This window comes from Megalobrama amblycephala, linkage group LG22 (genome assembly GCF_018812025.1).
Source record: "Megalobrama amblycephala isolate DHTTF-2021 linkage group LG22, ASM1881202v1, whole genome shotgun sequence".
NCBI lineage: Eukaryota > Metazoa > Chordata > Actinopteri > Cypriniformes > Xenocyprididae > Megalobrama > Megalobrama amblycephala.
Window position 1 is genome coordinate 13,252,014 of NC_063065.1, and position 20,658 is coordinate 13,272,671.

Consider the following 20,658-nt stretch of genomic DNA (forward strand, 5'->3'; position numbering starts at 1 on the left):
CAGTATCATTTTCATATATGGGCAAGTAAACATGGCAACCTCTGACGTGCGGCTTTCTAAAAACAGCGCTCACTGATAGTGGGCCTTGGCGTGGGGGAATGCCAAGCCTCATTATAGAGGGTACAGACAGGCGGTTGGGCAATGGTGAGGGCCTGATTTCACCCCGTACACAAGAACTGGGACAATTTAATTTTCTCAATCCGAAACAGTCTCATTCTCAACTTCAGTGGAGCCGTTGCTCGTCCAATCAGGATGGACAGCTTGGAGAAGCAGCTTATTTGTCCCATTTGTCTGGAAATGTTCACGAAACCGGTTGTGATTCTTCCTTGTCAACACAATCTTTGCCGGAAATGTGCAAATGACATTTTTCAGGTACAGTTTCAATATTTTTGGTTTGTAAACATCATTTATCACAAAAAAAAAAATGATACCCCATCTTTTAGAAAACTAATAAATTGTTTTATACAGGCGTGGAGGTTTTCATAAATTGTTTTAAACATTGTAAAATATTAACTGTAATTGTATTATAATTGGCATTTTATATTAGTATAGTTATAACATTGGTTATCAGAGTGTTGCTAGCTACAGCTCATTCACCTTTTTTAGAGGTTGGCTTTTTGGGATGTACCTTACTCAGAAAGCTAAAATATATGAATATTTGTAAATAAACAGTGACTATTCTCAAAAAATTGCGTTATTCATTTGCTGTCCTATACACACTCCCCATACAGTCCTCAAATCCATACCTTCCCACCAGAGGAGGCAGCGTGACGTCAGGTGGCCGTTTCAGGTGTCCATCCTGCAGACATGAAGTTGTGCTGGACCGCCATGGTGTCTACGGTCTGCAGAGAAACCTTTTGGTGGAAAACATCATTGACATGTACAAACAGGAGTACATCAGGTTAGATCTGGGAATGGACACCTCAGGAAGCTCTAATAGGATGTCCATGTGCTTTAACAAGATCCCTTGTGTAATACAGAATGAAGTAGGTTGAATCGTTACCAAGTATGACTCGTGAACCACGAGTTTGGTAAATTATAGTTATGACATAAACCCCGGTTTCACAGACAAGGCTTAAGCTAGTCCTAGACTAAAATGCATGTTTGAGCTGTTTTAACTGAAAGCAACTTACACTGACATATTATAAAAAGGTTTTATCTCAAGATGCACACCAGTGAAGATTTTTTTTTATCTAAGGCATGTTTATAAAAGCTACTTAAAAGTCCTAATTGAACTAAGGCCTAATCCTGACTTAAAGGGATAGTTCACCAAAAAATGAAAATTTGACGTTTATCTGCTTACCCCCAGGGCATCCAAGATGTAGGTGACTTTGTTTCTTCAGTAGAACACAAATGATGATTTTGAACTCCAACCGTTGCGGTCCGTCAGTTGTATAATGCGTGTCAATGGGAATTCCATCTATAAGAGTCAAAAAAACATGCACAGACAAATCCAAATTAAACCCTGCGGCTCTTGACAACACATTGATGTCCTAAGACACGAAACGATCGGTTTGTGCGAGAAACCGAACAGTATTTATATAATTTTTTACCTCTAATACACCACTATGTCCAACGAGAGAGATCACTTCCGTCATCAGAGCACGTTTTCCGACCTCACCAACCGGATACTCAAGGCAGTTAGACATAGTGTTGTTTTAGAGTTAAAAAATGATATAAATACGGTTCGGTTTTTCGCACAAACCGATCGTGTCTTAGGACATCAATGTGTCGTCACGAGCCGCAGGGTTTAATTTGGATTTGTCTGTGCATGTTTTTTTGACTCTTATAGATGGAATTCCCATTGACACGCATTATACAACTGACGGACCGCAACGGTTGGAGTTCAAAATCATCATTTGTGTTCTACTGAAGAAACAAAGTCACCTACATCTTGGATGCGCTGGGGGTAAGCAGATAAACATTACATTTTCATTTTTGGGTGAACTATCCCTGTAATCTAAACCCTGTCTGTGAAACCAGGCCAAAAAGTCATAATTATTGTGTAATCATAATATAAGTTGAAATTATGACAAAAAGTTGAAATTGATTGAAATCATGAAATACTAAGTCATAATTATGAAATAATTATGACAAGTTGAAATTATGACATTAAAAAAAATGAAATTAGGACATTAAAAAGTAATTTTCTTTAACTTTTTGTCAATTCTTTGTCATATTTTTGACTTTTCTTGTCATAATCATGAATTATTACAGCATGATTTCTTTTTTCTCGGCATTTTTTTTTTCATGTGGTGGAAATGGGCTTCCACAGTTACCTCTCTCGTTTAGGTATACTGAAAAAAATGTAACCAAAAATTATAACATCTAAATTATCTGGTTGTATTCAAGTCAAAAAATATTATTTAATCCTGCTGAATCAACTTAAATATATTAATTTATACCAACAAAAATTAATTTGTATAGGTAAAATCAAGTTTAAAACAGCTGTTTGAAGTAATAATTCCAAGTTGCAGTGTAATAATCCTTTAGCCTTTTAGTAGAGTGCATTAAGAATTACCTTAAGAAACCTGAAGAAACTCTCAAAATAACAGCAGACATGCTTTTAAGAATGAAATTCCCCAAGGTTGAACTATTAAGTTCTCTACCAGCCTGTCACTTTGCATACCACTTAAGCGTTTCACTTTATGAACTTAAAAAAGCTTGTTTTGGATGAGAGGTTTATCTTTTAATTCAGCCAGTGTTTTTGCAATGCAGCAGACAGATTCCCCGGAGTCCACGTGACTCCCAAGACCTGTGACTCAGACAGGTCAGAAGGCTAAAGATGACGGTCAGCTGGCAGGACAATTATTTTTAGTTGCGCCACTCAGTGTTGAGTCTCCCAGGCATACTGACACACATCACAGACCTTCAATATGGCCTTGTGAACCCTATAGTTATTTCATTAAGCATTGATTTTGAACATCTGAGGCAAAGCCGAGAGGTTTTGAACCTTTGAAAAGTGCAAATCTGATTTGTTATATGTTTAACCTCAGACATTGATATTCATGGATCTGTTATTCTCCACAGCAGCAGACCTTCTCCTGAGAGGAAGGATGATCAGCCGATGTGTGAGGTCCATGAAGACGAGAAAATCAACATATACTGCCTGACCTGCAGCGTTCCCACTTGTTCTATGTGTAAAGTGTTCGGCTCTCATAAAGACTGTGAAGTGGCCCCTCTTAACAGTATTTACCAGACGCAAAAGGTAAAAAATCTAGCGCTTTGGGGGCATATTAATATTTATGATTGTCTGCATAAGTACGCCAGAGTTTGCGTCAGAGTGTATGCGTTTGTATATATTTTTACAGTTTGTGTGTTAATATGCTTACCCACGTCCTCATCTCCAGACAGAGCTCACGGATGGAATAGCAATGATGGTTGGCAATAATGACAGAATCCAAGGCATCATCAGTCAGTTGGAGGAGACCTGCAGAACCATAGAGGTTAGTCACCCTGTGTGGGGCTTCTCCCTCCCTAAAGCCTGGCATAAGTACAGGATTATTGATGAGGAACGTAAGAACGCTTCCTCTGACAAAAGATACACGCGCTCTGGCATGGATGAGCCAGGCAGGCAGGAAGCTGGATTCTCTCCAGACCTCACAGTTGCGTTCACAGAGGCTCCATGATTGACAAGCAAGCAGAAATGAGCTGTCTCTGTTGAGCATATGGCTCCTCTGACAGAAAGTCATTGTGAGCAAGGTTGCGGGTTAGATGCGGTCGAAGGAAAGAAACAGGTAGTCAAACTATTGATTTAGAGAGCGAAAGTATCAAATCTTAATCTTTAAAAAACTTTGGTGGTCCATAGTTACATTGCGGGTGTGTTCCAATCGTCCAATAGTATCTTTAGTAAAATTAAATGCACGGACTATGCTGAGAGATTATGTGATTACATGCTATACATACATTACCGCTCAAAAGGGTGATTTTTTTTTTTTTTAATGATTTCTCTTATGCTTACCAAAGCTGCATTTATTTGAAAAAAATGTCAAATATTATTACAGTTATTACTGTAATATTATATAAATGTATAAAACGGTTAATTCCTGTCCTTGATTCTGATTGGTCAATAGCTGTGTTTTATTCACAATAAAACACGGCTATGACCGCTTCACCCAACGGTTCTGTGTATCACTACACAACACCCTTAGCAACCACTCTTAGCAACGTAAACTGTTTGTTCTCAATTTATATTGTTCATTGAAACTTACTGTATTATGTAGAAGAGTATTGTGAGAAAGAGATCGAGTGAGCGAGTTTATTACCTGCATTCAGATTTAGCATTTTCCTTCAGGTCAATCCTAAATTCAAAAAAAAAAATCAGTTTAAATGTCCGATGTTTTATCTTGTCCTTTTAACATTTAGGGGTTTTCCCGTGACTGACAGCGCTAGTCAAAGCATTTGTCAGTTGCGTCTTGTTCAGTGTTCACAACAATTCAGTCTTTTCATTGTAAAAGTCTTCGCTACTGACTGACACACTCATAAAGACAGTCTTTGCGCCATCTAATGGCGTAATAATGTAACTTCTGTTGCTTTTCACGGTCAGGGACTATTTTTTCTGGCGGAAGGAAGGCTTTTAGTAAGAGTTTACTTTTTGGCTTTAATATTTGTATTGTGTGGTAACCGTTTTATAAAAGCAATAAGGTAATCGAGGCTAGTGCTGTATCGTGAATAAGTCACGGCTGAGGGGTGGCTAACAACACCCTTCAGCTGTGACTTATTCATGATACAGCACAGCCTCTCATAGCTTATAGCTTACATATTTTAAAATGTAATTTATTCCTGTGATGGCAAAGCTGAATTTTCAGTATCATTACTCCAGTCTTCAGTGTCACATGATCCTTCAGGAATTATTCTAATATGCTGATTTTCATTTTTTTCAGGATTCTTTGGTGTATAGAAGGTTCAAAAGAAGCGTCACTTTAGATCAATTTTATGCTGATTAAATGCTGATTAAAAGTATTAATTTCTTCTATAATATAAATATATTTTGATTTATTATATACTGTACATTTATAAATATGAATGTATTGTAATTCATATTGACTTGTATATTATTCTGTATATTTACAGGAAAATGGCAGGCGACAGAAGTCCAATGTGTGTGAAAAGTTTGACCACTTGTATGCCATCCTGGAGGACAGGAAGAGCGAGATGAACCTGAAAGTGAACGCTGAACAGGAAGAGAAACTGAATTACTTACGTGGTCTTACAAGGAAGTATGGAGATCATCTGGAGACCATGAACAAAATCATGGAGACAGGAATCCAGACACTGGAAGAACCTGAGATGGCTGTTTTCTTACAGGTCCTTTAAGCCCACAATAAATTGTAGAAACAGGGTTCCACAATAATGGAAAACGTTTTCTTTTTAGAAAAAGCTTAGAAAATTCATGGAAATGAGAAATATACTATTTTCTAGTTTTGCTCTGCTCTAATATATTTGTAAATGTTTCATGAAAAACCTGCCCCTGAGCTAGTGAAAATATCAGTCTGTCTGTTTAAGGGTCTTATTGGAGGCATTCGTACACTATTAAGCATAATTATTGAAATCTATGAATTCAAAAGATTGGCAAAAAAATCTATGCCAGCAATGAACAAGATCATGGAAATTGATAAGTGGGAACCCTGTAGAAATTCAATATATTTTATACATACTTTTTATGTTATTTTGTCATAAAATAAATCTCTTTCTCTCTCATACATGCCATTCAGAATTCCAAACCCCTCTTTCAAAAGTAAGTGTTGATCCTTTCTGCAAAATTAATGTGTATTTTATGTTTTGTACATACCCTGAATTGATTTCTTGTTTACTAGAATTGCAGAGGCATCGAATACCTCGCACCTGGAGCGAGTGGAGCGCGGCTATGAGAACATGGATATTTACTCTGTGAGCTTCAAGAGAGAAGCCAGGGCCCTACGCAATATCGACTTCACCAGAGGTATGGCTCACCTGAAATGCTCATTAACCTTTGACTATCTACATGTGGGTTTAAATCAGGTTAGCTTGTTGAACTGATTACTGTATGAAAATAACAGTTTCATGTGCCATTCAGAATTCTCTTTAAGCATGTTTTGAAATTGTGACTCAATGGGCAACCATTTCAAAAGCCCATTTCAGTCTTTTCAGTCTATTAATCAGATTTGTCAGCCAATTTTATACAAAATCCACCAGAAATGTGGTGATAAAAACTGTCAGTCCTGTATGTGATCATCAGTATGGGGTTGATGGTATCTTCACACTCAAAATAGGTTGAGAAGATGCAACTTTTCCATTTTACACTTGTTAGGTGCCACAGAACGTGTTTTTGCGGTTAAAAAAGACACGTTTTTTAAAAAGTTTAAATTTTTTTATCTTGAGCGCCGCATTTTTAGAACACTGTTTATGCGAGGGATGCTGCAGAAGACGCAATGGTCAATTATGTCCATGTTTACAATGAAAATAACAAAAGCATGTTTACATACACTCTACAAAGTAATTCAGGGGACCTGTTACCACAACTTAAATAAATGCATGGTTGCAAGTTAAAAATTCTAATTTATTGTTTTAATTAAATCTTTTAAGTTCCTACATTACATTACATCAACTTAACATCGTCTGTAGTTTAAACTCAAATTTCTGCGTAAATTGGCTCTTTTTTTTAAATTAGGTTGTAGTAACTTAATGAAATTGTCTTGATAACTTCAGAAATTAGGCAGTGGGTTTCTAGTTCCCAACATGCTTTGCATAGGAATGGATAAGCAGAATAAATGTTGAATGTAAGTGTTAATTTATTTGTTTTTAGTGAAGCGAGAGACCTGTTTGACATTTAAAAATTTCTGTAATGAAGTTTTTGTGGTTACCATTGTGCTGAAGAGTAGATTCATGAAGGTGACAAGTAATATCATACTTGTTCGTTAAATATATATATGTTAAATAAATTATGCTAGCATGTGCTATGATAGGTGTTGGTTTGAACTGAAACAGATAAGATTAGGCTAAAAGGTTCCAGGGCTACAACTCTGGTAGTTGGAGTGACTTTTTTTTTGTTTTTGAGTAATCTATTTAAAAATTTGTGTTTATGCTACAAATTATTAAGTTATGTAACTTTTTGGTTTAATGTAAATTCACTCAAAGTTGTCATAACTCAAAAAAATTGATGCAGACTGTTTGTTGTTGAACCAACACATTATTTTATAAAGTGTAGAAAAACAATATAAAAACAGGGCGGTGGAATGCAAAATCGTGTTATGTATGAATGACCCCATAAACTCTCATTTTTTTGCAGATGATGATGAAGAGGAGGAGGACGAGGATGAGGTGGCCATCGATGTGGACGACCGGGCAGGGCAGACAGCCTCGGGAGAAGCGGACTCACTGGGCCAGTTGTATGAAACCCTACCACCCCTCCTGCCCCCACAAACCCTGAGCACACGCAAACCCGCCACATCATCCTAACTTCACAAAGTGCACATGCCAACATGAATATTGATCCAACGTTCTTTTTGCAACCTCTTCACAACAATAAGGACACTTACAACTGTAAAACAGACTATTTTACCAGTGAACTTCAGATGCTGGTACTGTTTTTTCTTTCAGTTACTGCTTTAGATAAGTCAGTACATGACTAAATATAAATGTAGATGATTTAAGAAACCCTTCCAAGATTGTGGTGTTGTTTACTGCGTAGGGAGTGTTCACGTGGTTTCATTGCAGTTGGCACAGCAGTGGTATTTGAGTTATGAATGATATGATTCGCTGTTCTGGATTTCATATTTATAAACGTCAACGACAAATAAAAGGTTACCCTTATGTAGTGTGATCATTTGTAACATATTAAATTTAAACCAACATCCAAGTCAGTTCAATTTGGACCGAAAGCATCGGTTTATCACATATACAGTAAATGCCTGATCTACCTGAAGGAACATCCATAGCAAAGCGTGGAAGTAATCTCCACATCTCATTGCTCACAGGATTGTCTTCCCCTGGTTTTGCAGGCGAAGAGTAAACAAGTGTTGTTCGCACATCTCGGTGGTCGAGCTGAAATAACGACGCGGGGACATTGCGTAAACCATATATTCTGGCCCAGTGGAGGGTGATCAGTGACAGGATGTGCATCTGTGGCTGGATTCACACAGAGAACGGCTACAACACACTTAATGAGGCCCAGGGAGCACAACCCCACAACAATATGTGTGGCTTCCACCTCTGGCAAAGAATGGATCTTTTGTGGTGCTGCATAAAACATACGATTTAAGTTTGTCTGAACACAACATTATTGATCAGATTTAGATGTGCTGCACCCATAAAATTTAGGACATAGTTCAGTGAAACTCACACCCATGATTTCCAGTTGCTGCATAGATAGAATGAGTCACCACACTTCGGTTATTTGGTTTGGTGTGAAACATTTCAGTCAGCACCAGTGTTTATACTGCAATTTAATCAGCTGTCTTTTTCATAATATGCAAGGCTACTGTTTTTTGTTCTGTAACATTTTGCACAAATAAGGTGAATTTTCTTTTTTGGAGACATCCTGCCAAGTCCAGAAAGAATTCAAAATATCCTTTTTGAAAAATTACATTAGTGTCATTGAGCATTAGCAAGTATATTGATTTAATAATTCAGTGTGTACAGCATGTGCAATATACTCTGAGGTATATGTGTTTATGATTTGTTTTTGAGCTCTGTTTGTAATTACTAGGCTTAATTCTCTGAGGGTAGGTGGTAAAATGTACCTTTTAGTGTTGTATGGTCACGTTTACTCTTAATTATAACTTAAATTATGGATTAAATTTGAAGGGAATAATACATATGAAGGAAGAGTTGTTCTCACATGGTCAATTAGCAACAAGATACCTGTCAATCATCTCTGGATGACTTAATACCATAATAAGATTTATCATGTTTTTTTGCAGTTATATTGACAACATGTTTTTTTTTTTTTTATAATGTAAGTGTGTATGTACTGATTGTGAAATATAAGTCAATGCATTTTTTTATTATTATTATTTAATCACTTTTTCCATGTCAATAATCTAGACAAGAGGTGTCAAACTGGCTTTCAAATTTTTATTGAAAAATATAAATATAAGACATTCTCTTGCACAACAAAAATTAATGGTTGCTCATTAGTTTATTAACAAACTTAAACAATGTACTGTATGTTACAATGAAACTCAAGTCTGTCAGATAAAATAATGCAGTACTGGAAAATATTTTTTGTTGTTTTTTTTTTTAAAGAAACCCAAACGTTTTCTTCATCTACAGTTTTGAATGATCACTTATACAATAACATTGATGGAGAGTGACGACAGTTTTGCGCTTCTGAACACTTTGATTCATATACACCTACTGTACTCTATTCGCCTTCATTGAAATATCTACAAATAAATAAGTCACCGGTATAAATAGATCATGATGGAAAAGCAGCACTATGGTACAGAATATTCATGTTTGTGCTAAATGTAAAAATATCTTTGGCTGATGGGTTTGCTCATGGTTACTTCCCGAATATTTCCATCATTTTGCGGTTGCTGTGAGCTTGCTGGGCCATTTGTTCGGCTCTGGCCATCTCCAGTACTTCTCGTAGCAGATGAAAGGTCAGGTCCAGGGAAATCGGTGGCTCCTCCGACCTGCGCTCTCTCTCCATTGAGTCGAGCGCCCGGAGCGCGTAATTGCCATCCAAGCGGCCGATGTTTCCAACTTTCCCCTCCAACAGACGCTGCGTTAACTGGAGCTGCAGTGCTCTTTTGGAATACTGGGATGTCTCGGGGAAGCTGTCGGCTGGGGATCGGAGAGAATTCTGGTTTCTGTTACCGAGCCGGATGAAGTACTCCTCCCCTAAGCGTGCCAAAACCGGCGGGGATTGTCGCTCTCCATCGGGGTCCGTGGCTGGCTGGTTGGAGCTGCTTTCGATGGCTCTACATTCATACGGTGGTGGAAAGGCAACGAGCAGAGCCACGGTGGTGACGAGAAAATTGAGCTTCATGTCAAAAAGTGGCGAGGAGAATCTGTGGGAGAAGTGAGTCAATTATGCGCACGATTTCAACTTCTCAAAAACTGTTTTGCGCACTCTGGGACAAAGCTCAATTCATGACAGATGCATTTTTTTAAAAGCGTCCTTACTGAATATATTTGCATTGCACAAATGTAGTATATTTCGAAGTCCACTTGGGCATTTACGCGCGCCTTAAAGTTGGATAGATGGGTGCCTCATTGTGCGCAAAACACGAGGACGCATCCATAGCAATACAAACTGACTATAAAAAAGATTACTAGTGTAACATCATGATATTAGCTAAGGTTTACTAGGCTACCTCAATATGAGTTGTCTTATTCTAGGTAAAATTTTGCGTACCTGTGCGTAATTGGTATATCCTTGGATGGTTTTTGAACTTTGCGAGGTGCGTCTCTCTTCCAGTTGTTGCCTATCAAGTTATTACTTTTAGGACTTCTTCAAAGGAAGGCTGGAGTTTGCATTTATATAGGCACGGTCAGCGACAAGTGTCACGCATTTAGTAGCTTGCGTCTGCGCAGAGGAGAGAGAGAGCTGACTTGAATGAACGTAAGTGAACAGTTTTCGGTTTGAATGAGTCATCGAGGTGTGTGTATGTGTGTGTCATTGAGTGTGTATGTGTATGAAAGAAGATGCAAAACCAGGGGTATTTTAGGATTCTTTATATTGATCTTCTCTCCTCTTTAATGACTATGTAAGAGTGTGTCATTTAAATATTTTGCAAGCTTGAAATGTACAAAAATGCATGATGTGAATTACGAGGCTCTGTAATTATGACTTGAATCCCCAAAGAAAGTCAAAACAAAAGTTTGAGACGAGTGTCTTAAAAGTACGTATTTTATTTAACACGAGTTCCCTAAAAGTTACATTTCAAGTTAAGCAGAATGCACTAAACAGACGCTAGGGAAGAGACGTCCCGTTCGCCTGAGGAAGTAACCATGGCAACAATTCGCTGCTCGAGCGCTTCTCGTTGAGATCACTATGGGATGGTACGTAGACAAAACATTAGTATCGTTTTCATTCATCACTTCATTACAAATTTACATATCAAAAATATGTTTTGTGCCTTTAGTGTTTTGTTTCATGCCTTTAAGATAGTTGACGTCGGTTAGCTAACCGTGAGGGCGCCAAAATGGCCTATTTGTTGTGCGCGAGACTGACTTGAATAATACATAAAATGATTAAATTCGGATTGTATACTTTTATGCTTTTCTGTTATGAGTCCATAATCTTTACTTAAAGGGAAAGTTCCCCCCAAAATGACAATTATGTCATTCATTCTGTTCCAAACCTGTATGAATTCCTTTCTTCTGCTGAACACAAAATAAGATATTTTGAAGAATGTAGGTAACCAAACAGTTGATGGGCCCCACTGACTTCCATAGTATCTTTTTTCCATACTATGGAAGTTAACAACTGTTTGGTTACCCATATTCTTCAAAATATCTTCTTTTGTGTTCAGCAGAAGAAAGAAATTCATACAGGTTTGGAACTTGAGACAGAATTTTCATTTTTGGGTGAACTATCCCTGCAGAATGCAGAATGTTTGAACAGTGTGGGTCATTGATTGGTTTTGAATATTTGGTTACATTGTTGATTTTTGCTTAGTTGCATATTCATCTTACCAAAGATTTTAAAGTGGTGTAAGCTAGTCAATTCCTCAGTCACAGTCCAGGTTGTTCCCTCTTTAAAATCGTCATCAAATACGTCACACTAAACCGCAGGTTGTTGAGTTGTTGCAGCCACAGCCACGCAGGCGTGGTGAACTTCGGGCAATGTTCTAGTGGGTGTCACTTATCCAGACAGCACAGACAGAGCTTTGGGTCCCGGTGATTACAGATGCGCAGCGGCAGGACCACGTCACTCTCGCAGTCACTGCTGTCAAGTGTTGTCCTCCCCCCTCGCTCTGCTCTGGCCATGAGGGAGGATGGGAGATGGAACACTTGGCTCGAGCCCCTTCACACCTGCTTTCAGAATGCCAATCAGACGGCATCCCAATCAGCTTCTAGACAATACATGCTAAGGTCTAATGAAGCAGAGGTCACATATTTCCCAATAGATTTGAATGGAAATTCCACATTGCTGCTTTGTCCTTTCAACCAGTTATGTGGGTTATCCGTAAAAAACATGATTGGTTTTTAAACATTTTCATTGCAAAAAAACATGCAAAAATTAAGTAATTATTAGGCATAGGATGAATAGGATATAAAACAAGGTATGAAATAGAGTGCAACAGTCTGGTTCCGGAAGTAAAATCTCCATTCATTTTGTTCATAGGGAAATTGATTTTGAATGACAACTTTTAAACCTTTAAAGGGTTAGTTCACCCAAAAATGAAAATTATGTCATTTATTACTCACCCTCATGTCGTTCCAGACCTGTAAGACCTTCATTAATCTTAGGAACGCAAATTGAGATATTTTTGTTGAAATCCGATGGCTCAGTGAGGCCTGCATAGGGAACAATGACATTTCCTCTCTCAAGATCCATTAATGTACTAAAAACATATTTAAATCAGTTCATGTGAGTACAGTGGTTCAATATTAATATTATAAAGCGACGAGGATATTTTTGGTGCACCAAAAAAAACAAAATAACAACTTATATAGTGATGACAGATTTCAAAACACTGCTTCAGGAAGCTTCGGAGCGTTATGAATCTTTTGTGTCGAATCTGCAGTTCAGAGCGCAAAGTCACGTGATTTCAGCAGTTTGGCGGTTTGACACGCAATCTGAATCATGATTCAATATGCTGATTCATTTGTGCTCCGAATCTTCCTGAAGCAGTGTTTTGAAATCGGCCATCACTAAATAAGTCGTTATTTTGGTTTTTTTTGGCGCACCAAAAATATTCTCGTCGCTTCATAATATTAATATTGAGCCACTGTACTCACATGAACTGATTTAAATATGTTTTTAGTACCTTTATGGATCTTGAGAGAGGAAATGTCATTGCTCCCTATGGAGGCCTCACTGAGTCATCGGATTTCAACAAAAATATCTTAATTTGTGTTCCAAAGATCAACGAAGGTCTTATGGGTGTAAAACGGCATGAGGGTGAGTAATTAATGGCAGAATTTTCATTTTTGGGTGAACTAACCTTTTAAAGACAGGCCTACTGTGAGCTACGAGGTTGTTAATCCATGGTATTTGCTTCTTTTTAAGCCATCAGCCCACATTATTTCATCTTATTTTTAAAATAATTGTATTTTAACGAGTTCGTTTGCCCATATAATCTTTAGGGTATTAGTTTAGCTAATTTGGCTTGCTGTCCACTGAGGAGGGGCTCGATGAAGCATCTTCAACTCGAGCTCTGATACACCCCCCCAGTGAATAAATATAGGATGTGATTACATAGGGCAAGGTACCTGAAATGAAGGTGGAGTTTGGGGAGGTGGAGGGATGCTGAAACAGCTGAGACTGAAGAGAAGTAAGCAGCTGCTTATATACTCTGGCTGTTGGAAGATTAGATGGGCTCAATCCTCCCTAAATTATGTTTAGGAACTTCACTAACAGCAGAATTTCTAGTGAAAAACTACATTACCCATGATGCTATACAGAAAAAAAATATACCAATCAGTGATTCGAAAAAGCAACAGCACCAAAATAGCTCTTTAGCTCCGCCCACTCTCATGACGCAATGCGAATGGAATCAGCTCTCAAAATACGTAAATATTTGTATATATATATATATGCATATTTTGCAATAAACTATTGTTTTTATATATATGTATAATCAACATTTTGAACATGAGAAGTTTTATATTTCTGCCTTTTTAATTTAATTTGCTGTTTGCAATGCTTCATGGGATTGTAGTTCTTTCCCTTAAGTACACTTTATCATTTGTCAGATTTTCAACAATTTTTTGCTTCAAACCAAAGTTTGTAACATTATGATTCACCTTGTAGCTAATTGGCTTGGTTCATCATGGCTTATAACTCTTTAACAAAGACTTTTTTAAAATCCCCATGAGAAAAATGAATGGAAAATATACTTCCGGAACCTTGACGGGAACTTTTGAACTCTATTGCTTTCCTTTTTCTCAACAAATGGCAGTGAAAAGGTGCTTAACCTTCATAAAATACTAGCTGATAACCTGAGGATTCCAAATTAATATTCTACAAAAATTATTTTTCTAAGTTGTAAATAAAAAGATGATTAGTTTTACAAGAAAATACAATATCAGTCTTTCTACATCAAAATTTCAGTTTTATTCTATGTCACTTGCCATGTAAATATTTGTGAAATGTTTCAGTGTATTCAGTGTTTTATGCTATATTCTGTTTATATAAAACTGAATATCAATTCAAAATTAGGACGTTGTGGGATTTTAATTGTCGGATACAATCGTGAAATCAAAGAAATCTGATGTGGACAGGCCAAAATCACCATTTTAAGGAGCAATACAGATATTTTCATGCTTATCAAACATATCCAATAGTTCTTACAATAAAAGCATGGGATTTGTGCCTGTAACACTTTTTTAAAAAGTCATAGGGCACCAATTTGCACCCTATTTGTGGAAAGTGCCATTACATTTATGATATGTGGGATGGGGAAGGCTCAAGGGAAAAAGGCTGACGGTTAACAAGAAGAGTGGATTCATCCCAAGAATAACGTTATTATGGATAATGACTGCATCCATCTACGATAAAGCTGACAGATGAAGAAGGCAGCAGACATCTTGGTTCTATTTCCAGCTCCTCAAAGCACCTAGTCCCTAATCCACTCAAATTTACGCCGGTGATTCACTCGGTAAATTAATTATTATTATATTCACCCCACGTTGCGCAGCCGTCTGTGTGATCCTAAAAGTTAGACAAAACACCTTTATGAAGCAATGCCTGACATTCATTGATGTTTTTGACTGAATATTTTTTCACTGCGTGGGAGTTTTCATTCTGATTGATTGTATGAAGCGTTCAAACAAATGATGAGGTCAAAAGCTTAAGCGTTTCTCCGCAAAATAAAGCAGAGCAATTTTCCTTCTCCCTTCAGGCCTGGTGTCAAGTCCCATCATGACGTGCGGCTGCTTCCTGACACAAATCCAACGTACCACCTCGCTGTAAAATTCGCAAATTCGCTTGTGGTCATCGATGTCACTACGATTTCAAATCAACGTCTGTAAGTGGATCACAAAACACGCCACGTGACAAAACACAGGAAGTGCCGTAGGCCCACCACACCGAATCCATACATGCGCTGAATGTGGTTTTTCACCGGTGTATGTTGACTAATAAGAATCATGAGGCATATGACGTGTTGGTATGTTTACCAGTGGCTCTCAAGTCTGACACACATCAGAGAGTAACTGAACCATTAAATCTTGCTCTTGATAAGCGTAACACTCAAAGTTCATTCAACTCTTTACCTCATATGTTCCTCGCATCTACATAAGACTCTTCACTTTCATCCTTGTAATTGCATCGGATTACGGCAGCGTTGTTAACAATGACGCCGTTAAGCTGCGCAGCATCATCAACAGATATAGTCTATTCTGGTCAACTGCGAGGAGATATCAATAAAAGGTTGTCAGTACTAGAAATGAGTTTAAAGAGGCTCAGAGAGCCTGCTGATCTCCCTGCTCCAAATAGACTGTGGTCTGACTCAATAGAAAGGCTCATCTGTCTTCTCAATGGGGTGTTTGCTGATATGAATTGGTGTCTTTAATTGAATCTGAAAACTCACAATATTGGCTCCCTCCTGGTTTTCACACGCGACGTATTAATGGCACCCCGAGATGTTTAAAAACAGCACACTCAGATGTTTAAAGACACCATACCGATGTTAAGCGAAAGACTTAACTGTATTACCCCATTTTTATGGTACAATGTGTTGTGTCCAAAATCCAGTATACATTCAGAGCATGTACTGAATTTGAAGAACTTGCTTCTTGAATGTCAATGTCATATACAGCACTTTATTTACTTTTTATAACCATTAAAAATAAAACATTAATATTTTATATAAACTTTTAACATTTAATATTACTATTTAAATATTTACCTATGGCACTTTTTTTTTTTTCTTACTAAATTTGTTGAAGAACTCACTTCTTGACATCCATCTTTGAATTTCCCTGGTACTTATGGCACTTCATTTAATATTTAAAAATCAAGTTTTTAATGTTGTTTATATGCATGTGGTGTTTTTAATATGCTTTAAGACAAACCATGTGCAAATTCATAAGTCAACAGCATTGCTGAGTATTTTTGTCTTTAAAATTGCAGTGATATAAAGAGGATTTCAAAAACGCAGTTTGAAATTGCTGGTGTTTCTTGCATCACAAACTACCTTGTAACCAATCACATCAATGTGCCGGCGGGCTTTAGCATATCATTAACTATGACCGCTGTAAAGCAGGGGAGTCTCAAGAGATGCCAGGTTAGCCCGGTATATTTTGATGATATGAAAAATCGGGTAGATTTAGCAATATAATGGGTGTATGATGTATATTACGATGTTATGATGAACTTTATACTATTGACATTCTGAGTTATTCAAAGTGTTTATAAGGATACTGATTTTTAGAAGGCAGACTGAGATGGTGAACGGTTTGTGTAACATTAGTAACATATTACTAGCTATTTGATAATGTAGTCAAGCAAATGGCTAATCATATTAATTACCGTTATGTGTCCGACCTTGTAAAAAAAAAAAAAAACAATACCATTGTGCGGCATTAACCTCAGTAAGTTGACCGAGCGGATCTCTGAGCTTGTGTGAGTGAGTGGAGGCGGGGCTAATTAGCATATTCATAGATTCACATATACTAAATGAGGCAAGGGTGTACAGTTACATTCAAGCTATTTTAAGTCATGAAGACATTTTTTTTTCACAGGAAAAAAACATTTAAATGTGTCATTTTGGTGATCAAAGATGAGTTTTAAGGGATAAAATTATTGACTACAGAGAGACTAAAAATTATTTTAGTATTTTATATAAGATTTTATACTTTTTAAATATATGTTTTTTTGTATTTAATATATCAAAAAGTAAAATCAGTGACTGTAAAACAATATTAGGTCCAATATTTTTCATGGAATAATTGTCTGTGTACCATTATAGTACAGTATGTACTGAATTTGATGAAGAACTTACTTCTTGACTATCGATCTTTGAATGTCTTTAGTACCTAGAGCATTAACACTTGAAAAGAGCTTCCTGCCTCACGGTGTACCTTTTTTATTATCTGATGGGCCCTCAATTCTGGTGGGCTTATGGGATAGCAGAGTCCACTGGTTGCACACTTCACTGCCAACGCCATAAGGACTGTACTAGTCTTTAATCTCAAATGGATTGAATCATAATGAAAATACAGCGGAGACTTTATTGTCTGACAGACATGTCTGAATTCATCAGCTGTACCCTATAAGTTTTAATAAGCTTGTTAAAATCCAATTGCTCATGGGTACGTAAATGTCATCCAGCATTATAGTCCAAACTGTGGAAAGTTATAAAAAAAACAGAGAGCTCCAAAATCATGTTACTGCAACCCCATCAGGCAACTGTCCTTTAGGAGCATGCATTTTGAAATTTCATTGAGAGCAGTGAGTCCTTTAGGTCTCTTAAAATACAAGGAGCTCTTGGCTGACGGGGAGAGCAGATGAGGTCAGGGCTCAGAGCGCCGATCTCACCCCCCTCAGGCCACGATACTCTAAATCCAACTGGATCAGCACCGAAAAGCCCAAATCACACACAGCGTCAAACATGAGCAAAATATCATCTGGCTTAATTATTCATTCAGTGTGAGAGGTGATGGTCTCCTCTGCTCCACACACATCTTTGATTTGTTACTTTGCATTTCTGGGCCTAATTAAGTTTTCCATTGATAATTTGGAGCTTGTTGTTCTGCGATGGGAAGCTTTGTTATATTGATGGATATTTTGCGAAGGCATGCCTAATTGTGGGGAAGGAACAAAGGATTGTCTTAATTTAAAATTCAAAAGCTGAACAGTGTCTTACAGAAGAACTGAAATTTATCTTTTGTTCTGCCACCCACAGGTCTGTTCATTAAGAAATGTATTAGTTTACAGCAAACCTGAACACAATGTGCAGTCTTAGTTCTTTTACTCCTGAATGAGGAGTTCTTCTATCTTGCTATTTTAAGCATCGTTCATTTGAATTGTTTACACGGACTGTATTTTTTTAATCTTTTTAAAAAGCAATCTTAGTTAAATCTAGGTCAAAGTTTTTGTGGGTTTTTTTCCCCCTCACTTTATTTAAATGTTTCGTATTAACAAAATATGACATACAATTACAAAACATATACTTATTTGGCCTCCATATATGTCTTTTGTTAATAAAAGTATCCACTAGGTCAAAGTTTTTACACTGAGAATGGCCATCACTCAAAATACTTTGCCATAACCTCAAAACTTTTTGTATTGACATTCGATTCATTCATATTTAAAAAAAAATAAAAAAAATGTAAGAGCTATGTTACTGCATGATTTCCCTGTTATCAAAGATCAAATGATCAAAAATATATATATATAAAACAGTTAGTTCCTGTCCTTGATTCTGATTGGTCAATAGCTGTATTTTATTCACAATAAAACAGGGCTATGTCCGCTTCACCCAACGGTTCTGTGTATCACTACACAACACCCTTAGCAACCACTCTTAGCAACGTAAACTGTTTGTTCTCAATTGATATTGTTCATTGAAGCTTACTGTATTATGTAGAAGAGTATTGTGAGATAGTATTACCTGCATTTAGATTTAGCATTTTCCTTCAGGTCAGTCCTATGTTCATAATAAAAAAATATGCTTAAATGTCCGCTGCAATATCTTGTCCTTTTAACAATTAAAGGTTTTTCCCGTGACTGACAGCGCTAGTCAAAGCATTTGTCAGTTGCGTCTTGTCCGTGTTTACAAAAATGCAGTCTTTTCAATATAAAAGTCTTCGCTAATAAGTGACTCGTTCATAAAGGCAGTCTTTGCCGCCATCTAATGGTGTAATAATGTAACTTCTATTGCTGTTCACAGTCAGGGACTATTTTTTCCGGTGGAAGGAATGCTTTTAGTGATTTTACTTCATGAAAGTTGCATTGATACATATTTTTTTGGCTTTAATATTTGCATTCTGTGGTAACCGTTTTATAAAAGCAATAAGGTACTTGAGGCTAGTAACAACGCCTTTCAGCCGTGACTTATTCACGATACAGCACAGTGTCTCGTACCTTATTGCTCACTTAAAATACTTTTATATAATATATAACTATTTTTACAATTGACTATTTTTATTTTTTTATTTTATTTTATTTTTTACTTTAACTAATTCTAAAATACTTTAGCTTATATTAATTTTATATTCATTGTAATCAATAAATACAAACCAGTAACTGGTCTTTAACTAGCTAACTTGCAACACTTTTACTAGAAAATGAAAAAAATAAAATAAAAATAAAAACAAATCACTGCATTTAGACAATTTTGTTGATAGGGTTGCAATAATTGTAAATAAATATAATATTCTAATAAATAAATATAAAATAAATACAGATAAAATAAAACAGTTCATATAATATTTAATTTGACCTCTTGAGGTCCTCCTGAAACCAACAACAAAAAGTCTTTCGTTTTCAGGCCCATTTCATTTCATTTTATCATATGTAGACTGTATGGAGCTAAATCAAATAAACGTATTCTGAATGAACAAAACTCCACTTTTCCACATTCTTCACTGTTGGCCTTTGTTATTGAATCACCTTGAGATAATGAGAAGGCACAGATATCCTTCCAGAAATGCCATGCTCTATTGCACCTGTCCCTTTCTGGTTTCATTTAACTCATAAGTTTTGAGTACCTGTCACAGACAGTGTAGGATCCCTGTCTTTTACCTTTTTCTGACACTTCTGGATATGCGATTTGGTGGGCCTGACAATGTGATTTGATATGACATGACATGAGTCGCCCTCATGAGAAGATCTTGGGTTTGGCATGAGAATCAATCATACATTTTAGTCAACTGCACTGACATCTTAATTTCACTGAGATATCCTGTAAACTTCCTCAGGTCCTCCTTGTCTTTAATACAAAAATCGCTACTTTTAGCAGGAGATTATAAAACAGTAAGGAGATAAACAATGTGGTTCAAATTCACTAAACAGTTACACCAGTTGTGATATTCACAAACCGCCCACTATACAGTGTAACCAATCACTGAATGTGCCGGAATTGTGCTGAAATACCATCATAGTCATCGTTTTCAAAGCAAATATATCTCTTTTTCTATGCAAATGAGGGTTGTTTTAGAACACTACCTATTTGCTATTAAAAAGTGCATGTTAGAATGAACTTCACCTGAACAGCAGAACCCATTGCAATCTTCAAGAAGCATATGAAGACACACTCTTCTGGGAACACTAGAAGAAAACAATATCAGAGCAAAAAAAAATTAATGTGAACGTATAATATCCCTGATGACAATAACAGTGAAGCACAATATAAGATTTTTCATGGATCGAAATCGTGATGTACTATTCAATTGGGGTTTGACAACATATGGGTCAAGCATCACTGTTTTAAAAATGCCTGTTGAAAAAACTCTTTTGTCTCTTTGTGCGTCAAGGTGCCTTTTTTTCCTTAAGAATACCTTTAGGGCTTGCTGCTGGCTTCGAGTCCCTCTGAATTTGTTATAAGGAGTTTAAGA

At 36.8% G+C, this 20,658-nt stretch overlaps 2 protein-coding genes across 8 annotated transcripts in view; one reads left to right on the forward strand and one right to left on the reverse strand.

The window, feature by feature from the left end:
* Positions 1–74: 74 nt before the first annotated feature.
* Positions 75–7,791, forward strand: trim55b (tripartite motif containing 55b). Of its 2 annotated transcripts, none has more exons than XM_048174148.1 (8): positions 75–372; positions 732–901; positions 3,034–3,208; positions 3,351–3,446; positions 5,074–5,307; positions 5,715–5,737; positions 5,817–5,941; positions 7,268–7,791. In XM_048174148.1, exons 1-8 carry the CDS (start codon positions 253–255, stop codon positions 7,435–7,437), a joined length of 1,113 nt encoding a protein of 370 aa, XP_048030105.1. In that variant the 5' UTR covers positions 75–252; the 3' UTR covers positions 7,438–7,791. The 2 variants fall into 2 exon arrangements, with proteins under 2 accessions (XP_048030105.1, XP_048030104.1); XM_048174147.1 differs by having other exon boundaries at positions 81–372; positions 3,031–3,208.
* A 1,249-nt stretch (positions 7,792–9,040) lies between these two features.
* crhb (corticotropin releasing hormone b) overlaps positions 9,041–20,658 on the reverse strand; it is a 37,681-nt gene continuing 26,063 nt past the window's right edge. For 3 of the 6 annotated variants that reach the window (XM_048174161.1, XM_048174160.1, XM_048174158.1), the window contains exons 2-4: positions 20,310–20,371; positions 11,626–11,964; positions 9,041–9,995 (exon numbers count right to left, since the gene is read on the reverse strand). In XM_048174161.1, the coding sequence (XP_048030118.1) occupies positions 9,485–9,973 (489 nt within the window). In that variant the 5' untranslated portion in view covers positions 9,974–9,995; positions 11,626–11,964; positions 20,310–20,371 and the 3' untranslated portion in view covers positions 9,041–9,484. Of the gene's footprint in view, positions 9,996–10,342; positions 11,217–11,625; positions 11,965–20,309; positions 20,372–20,658 lie in introns of those variants that run through there. The other 3 variants (XM_048174159.1, XM_048174157.1, XM_048174156.1) reach the window with 2 other exon arrangements.

What these genes read in the sequence shown, in the direction of transcription:
- trim55b (XM_048174147.1), top strand. Translation starts at nt 253, where the DNA reads ATGGACAGCTTGGAGAAGCAGCTTATTTGTCCCATTTGTCTGGAAATG. An exon ending in TACAAACAGGAGTACATCAG is followed by an intron (nt 902 to 3,030) that starts GTTAGATCTGGG and finishes TATTCTCCACAG; the next exon opens with CAGCAGACCTTCTCCTGAGA. An exon ending in TCCAAACCCCTCTTTCAAAA is followed by an intron (nt 5,738 to 5,816) that starts GTAAGTGTTGAT and finishes CTTGTTTACTAG; the next exon opens with AATTGCAGAGGCATCGAATA.